The sequence below is a fragment of the Hypomesus transpacificus genome, unplaced genomic scaffold, assembly GCF_021917145.1.
Source record: "Hypomesus transpacificus isolate Combined female unplaced genomic scaffold, fHypTra1 scaffold_61, whole genome shotgun sequence".
Classification (NCBI taxonomy): domain Eukaryota; kingdom Metazoa; phylum Chordata; class Actinopteri; order Osmeriformes; family Osmeridae; genus Hypomesus; species Hypomesus transpacificus.
In genome coordinates, this window is record NW_025814034.1 from 940,783 (window position 1) to 946,857 (window position 6,075).

At 51.8% G+C, this 6,075-nt stretch overlaps 1 protein-coding gene across 2 annotated transcripts; it reads right to left on the minus strand.

Moving 5' to 3' along the window:
- Nucleotides 1-265: 265 nt before the first annotated feature.
- Nucleotides 266-5,146, minus strand: LOC124465935 (arfaptin-1-like). Of its 2 annotated transcripts, none has more exons than XM_047017605.1 (8): nt 5,006-5,146; nt 4,385-4,510; nt 2,848-2,929; nt 2,554-2,666; nt 2,043-2,264; nt 1,793-1,950; nt 1,369-1,543; nt 266-596 (listed from the first exon to the last, which is right to left on the minus strand). In XM_047017605.1, the coding sequence occupies exons 2-8, from the start codon at nt 4,484-4,486 to the stop codon at nt 453-455; spliced, it is 996 nt and encodes a 331-aa protein (XP_046873561.1). In that variant the 5' UTR covers nt 4,487-4,510; nt 5,006-5,146; the 3' UTR covers nt 266-452. The 2 variants fall into 2 exon arrangements, with proteins under 2 accessions (XP_046873561.1, XP_046873562.1); XM_047017606.1 differs by having other exon boundaries at nt 4,385-4,538.
- Between the last annotated feature and the right edge of the window lie 929 nt (nt 5,147-6,075).

The window sequence follows — 6,075 nt, forward strand, 5'->3', positions numbered from 1 at the left end:
TAAGAGAATAAGATGAGGGGGGAGGAGGGACAGTGTGGGAGGTGGAGAGAGAAAGGGAGAGAGTGGGAGGGAGAGAGAAGAGTGTGGATGGAGAGAGAGGGAGTGGGGGGGGGGGAGAGAGAAGGAGTTTAGGAGCGAGGGAGTGTCAGAGGGAGAGAGGGAGTGTGGGAGGGAGAGAGAGGTAGAGAGGGAGTGTGGGAGGGAGAGAGAGGGAGAGAGAAAGTGTGAGAGGTAAAGGAGTGTGAGAGAGGGAGAGGGAGGTAGAGAGGGAGTGTGGGAAGGAGAGAGAGGGAGAGAGAAAGTGTGAGAGGCAAAGAAGGAGTGTGAGAGAAGGAGAGAGTTTCTGCTGCAGTGAGAAGTGAACCAGCAGGAGTGTGAGCTGGAGGGTGTGGTGGTGACAGTGGTGATGATGGCTGTGATGATGGTGAAGGTAAAGGAGGGGAGGGGGGCTGTCAACTGTGCTCTAGCCAGGAAGGAGCCACCTGGCTGGGCAGGGAGAGGCGGGCGCTGCCCTGCTGGAGGTGGAGGAGGCTGGAGGAGTTACAGGAGGCTACGGCACTGTAGAGCAACACCAGCTGGTTGTGAAGCACCTTCACCTGGGGGAGACAGGGAGGGGGAGACAGGGAGGGGGGAGACAGGGTGGGGAAAGAGGGAGGGGGGAGACAGGGTGGGGGGGAGACAGTGTGGGGGGAGACAGTGTTGGGGGGAGACAGGGTGGGGGGAGACAGGGAGGGGGGAGACAGTGTGGGGGGAGACAGGGTTGGGGAGACAGGGAGGGGGAGACAGGGAGGGGGGGGAGACAGGGTGGGGGGAGACAGGGAGGGGGAGACAGGGAGGGGGGGGAGACAGGGTGGGGGGAGACAGGGAGGGGGGAGACAGGGTGGGGGGATAGAGGGTGGGGGGATAGAGGGTGGGGGGGAGACAGGGTGGGGGGAGACAGGGTGGGGGGAGACAGGGAGGGGGGAGACAGGGTGGGGAAACAGGGTGGGGGGAAATCAAATCAAATGTATTTGTATAGCCCTTTTTACACGCAAGCATGTCACAGAGGGCTTCACATACGCCCATAGAACTGCCCCTCAACCAACCTAAACCCTCAAGGAAGACAAGGAAAAACTCCCAACGGGACAAATAATGGAAGAAACCTTGAGAGGAGCAATTCAGAGAGGGATCCCCTCCTCCAGAGCCAGAGACAGTTGGTAGGAGAGAGGAGCAGAACACAAGCTAAACATAGTCATACAGTGTCAATGGGAAACAGGGTGCGATAGATGTATATAAACAGAAAGAGACAGGTGTGTTGAGGTGAAAAGCTGGATGGACAGTACTGTATAGAACAACGTGACCCTCTCCCCTCCTCTCCCCTCTCCCCACCTTGTTCTCCTGCAGCAGCTGCAGTTTGACCTGCAGGTCATCTCTGGCCTGGTGGTACTGGTCCTGGTGGTTCTGGAGGGCCTTCCTGGCCTGCTCCAGCCTGGCCTGGCCCCGGGGCATCTGGGGGGCCAGGGCTTCCTGCTCCACATCGCACCGATATGCATCATACTCCACCCTGAGGGAGACAGGCTAACATGCTAACTCCACCCTGAGGGAGACAGGCTAACATGCTAACTCCACCCTGAGGGACACAGGCTAACATGCTAACTCCACCCTGAGGGACACAGGCTAACATGCTAACTCCACCCTGAGGGACACAGGCTAACTCCACCCTGAGGGAGACAGGCTAACAGGCTAACTCCACCCTGAGGGAGACAGGCTAACAGGCTAACTCCACCCTGAGGGAGACTGTGTGTGTGCTGACCTGGCGGCTTCGTACTGCTTGACGTTGACCAGTGTGTCCTCTATGGTCTTGTTGACCAGCGTGGTCATCTCAGTGCTGAAGGAGGTGATGGAGCCCACCAGACCATCTCCACCCTTACTGAGGAACCTCTGGGTGTCTGCATTCACACTGAACTCCACCTGAGGACACACACACACCACACACACAGTTTGGTGCGAGTGCTTACACACACCACACACACACCACACACACACACACCACACACACTCACGTGTAGCTCTGGGGAGCGGACACTGAGCTCAGCGAAGGCGTCTCCCAGCATGCTTTGCGTGACTGTGAGCTGGCTGAGCTGGTGGGCAAGGGTCTGGGCCAGGCGGGTCACATGATCGTAGCGCTGCCGGTCGTCATGGAGAACCAGGATGTGGTTCTGGAGCTCCTGGTCCACAGTGCGAGAGGCCCGGCCCATACGCTCCTTCAACACCTGCCTGGTGCTCTGGGAGAGAGAGAGAGAGAGACATGGAGAGAGAGTGAGAGAGAGAGAGAGAGACATGGAGAGAGAGTGAGAGACATGGAGAGAGAGGGAGAGACATGGAGAGAGAGTGAGAGAGAGAGACATGGAGAGAGAGAGACATGGAGAGAGAGTGAGAGACATGGAGAGAGAGTGAGAGACATGGAGAGAGAGAGAGAGAGAGAGAGAGAGAGAGAGAGAGAGAGAGAGAGAGTGAGAGACATGCATGGAGAGAGAGAGAGACGGTCTCTCCCCCTCTCTCCTCTCTCCTCACCTTGTACTTGGTGATGCTCCACAGACAGGCTCTCTGAAATCTCTCCTTGGCTGATCTCTGGTTGTCCGTGACAACCACCTGGCAACCACTGGGCAAGGGAATTCCCCCAGCGCCTAGCAACAGGTCAGAGGTCATACACCAGCACACAGCCTAGATACACACACTCATACACATGCACAACACACACTCACATACGGAAAACAAACACACACACACAGCAGCACAGCAGATGGCAGGAAACTGATCTGGTCTGTTGGTGGATAGATAGGAGAGACTGATTGGTTGATGGTTTACCCTCTTCATGAGCAGTCACTTTGTTGCCGTCGGTAACTGGCTCCTCAGGACAGGAAGTGACATCATTTTCCGTGAGCGATACCTGCAAGTCCAAAACATACAGTATTACGATGCTTTCTGCATCAACAGGAAGTTGCTTCCGGGGGTGAATCACCAAGGGACGGGACGACTCCTCATCCCATTGGTCACCCTCGACCAATCACAGCCTGTCGTCTGCTCTGAGCAGAGAGCGGAACGCTCAGCCATCAGGCTACTGCTGTTTAACATCAAGAGGTCAGAGGGGGTCGTCATGGAGACGAGAGGTTCTGCCGTGAGTGACAGCGTGTGATAATCCCACCCCCTTCCCACAGGCACTAGGTAGAGGTCAGAGGTCATGGTGTTGATGAGACAGACCTAGATGAGACCTAATGACTTCACACACTGTAAAATCACACACACACACACACACCAGAGACACACACACAAACACACAGTCTAAGCCAGTCTTTCATGTTTCCAATCTTCTCACTGACCCTTCCTTCCCCCCCAGTGGACATCCCCTTCCTATGAAACACTTGGACTCTCCCTCCCTGACCGGACCTGCATCACGACCCTGCTGGGGCGATCCAAACACACCAGGATGGGGGTGCAGGGAGGGTAGTTAGGAGCAATCCAGCTCAAAGTCACAATCAAGAGAAAAACAGAGAGGTGGGGGAGAGTAAAGAGAAAGAAAGATGAAGTTAGAAAGAGGGAGGGAGAGAGAGAGAGGGAGGGAGAGGGAGAGAGAGAGAGAGAGAGAGAGAGGAGAGAGAGAGAGAGAGAGAGAGAGAGAGAGAGAGAGAGAGAGAGAGAGAGAGAGAGAGAGAGGAGGGAGGGAGGGAGGGAGGGAGGGAGGGAGGGAGGGAGAGAGAGGGAGAGGGAGAGAGGGAGAGGTAGAGAGACCAGAGTCCAAGGTGAGTCAGTTGATGATGACATCATTGTTACCACACCCTTAAAATCATACTCTGTGAGCTGAAACAATAAAGGTCAAATCACACACACACACATCTGCAAACACATACACACGAACATACAAGAACACACACATACAATAATATGCACACACACCTGAAAACACACACTTCCTACCAGGGCCGGCGCGAGTACCTTCGCCGCCCTAGGCAAAATGTTTAAACCACCCCCCCCCCCTCCCCGCACAAATCAGACGCCCCCCCCACCCCTCCTCGGCGCCCTCTGCTGGTGGTGCGGGGCGGTTAATTTATGGAGGCTCTTCGGTATTTGGCGCCCCCCTCTTCATGGCGCCCTATGGGGCTGCCTAGTTCACCTACAGCAAACACCGGCCCTGCTTCCTAACTTCCTAGATCGACTTGTAAATCACAACGTAACCTGCCAGACAGTCACTCCCTGTTGGCATGGTAACCAATGGCACTACAGGTGGACTTGAACAACTGCCAGCCTCTCTGGGCAAGGTCGGCACCCGTGACTCATGAAGCACCGTCAGATCAGGAGATGTAAAACAAGTGCACCTTATGTTCCAGTAGGTTTGGCAGGTACTCACCCCCTCTACGCTCCCGGCCCGGCCCCGCCCGCCCCCTCCTTCTCTGGGCGCGGCGCTCTGCTCGTCTCCACCTCGCGGGTCATCCTCCTCTGCTGTCATCATCTTCCCGCCCTACTCTCTGCTCCTCTAAACCGACAAAAACACACATGGGCAACTAAATGATTTTATTACAGTGGTCTACAGTATCATATTATCATAAATAAGTCTGAGTAGTACAGTATTTTTCCGGTTTTTGACGTTTCTGTTTGCTAATCTGTCATTCACTTTACATTAGTAAAGTATCAGCGGCCCTCTGGTCGGCTTTCTAAGCAAACATCCCCACCTAGTGGCCATAATAGAGTACCACAACAATAAACCGAACATCTCTTCCTGTCTTTTCTCTTTTCTTTTAACTGCTACGAGTTCTGTACTATACTACAAAATAACATACAATAATAATAATAATAACAATAACTAACAGCCGTGAAAGCTGTTCCTCAGCGATCGTCAGTGAGATAGTTATGCTAATGTGTATCATAAGGAAGTTGACTTCTCTGCAATGACGTTCACATCCTATCACACACGAACTTTAAGTTATATATCGAAATAAAGTTCACAAAATAGTTCGCTGCCGGCACCTACCTCACTGAGAAGTGTTAAGTGTTTCCCCCCAGACAACGGTGTGATAGGTGTAGGAGTCTGGAGCACATCGAACCTTCGACCATGACAGTTGACTCCTGTGGCCCCGCCTCGTGCAGTCCGCTGCTTTAGTGGAAGTGTAAATGTTATCTTCCGGATTCGTTAACGTGACAGCGGTGTCAAGTTCGGATCGTAAAATACACTACAACTTGAGTCTGATTCGTTAACGGATCCGGTAACAGTTTGTCAGCAACAGTATTAAAGTTATCTTGAAGTTATCTTTTATGTGTAATTAGCCTACGACACTCCGTTTTTCAGGAGGGGGGGGGGGGGGGGGGCAGGTGTATAACTTCTGGCGAAGTTAACGTGACTTTTAATAAACAGAACAGGTTATGTTAACCCTTTGCTATTGCTCTCTTATAATGAGAGCAAATAATAATCTCCTATAACAGGGTTCCCCAATTAGATTTCCAAAACTGACAAATTTGGTCAGGCATGCCAAGCCAAGGGCCAACATGTTTTTTTTTTTGTGTCAGTTATATGCACAGATGTTACGTCTATTATGATTTTAGAAATATTTTATAAATGTATCACTATTAGTAGAGGTGTTGGGAGTCATACAAGACAATGTTTTACTCTTGAAACAAAATTAGTCTAAAAACAACGATTTCATTATGAAATGCCCCTGGAGAATATTCTGTGCAAACGGTCAGCAAACACAAAAGACAGCTGTTCCATGTCGGTTTTGTCACAGGACGAGTCTATTGCTAGAGAGAATGTTTCCTTTTTCCTTAAATTGGTGATTAGACTGGGAAAACACTCCTCCGCTAAAACTGACTCTTCCGGTTGCCGTGTTTAACAGCTCAACAAGATTTTTTAGGATTTTTTCCTATTGGTTCGGCACCCATGTCGATTGCACATTGTTTAATAAACCTTACCTTCGTAATCGTCAAATGTAGCTTGAAAACGTAGCTACAATTTGAACCCCTTTTCCCTCTTCCTTGATGGGCAGCAACATATAATCCTGTGTAGGCCTACATCGTGAATTGTAATTTTGGGAAGATCACTTACAT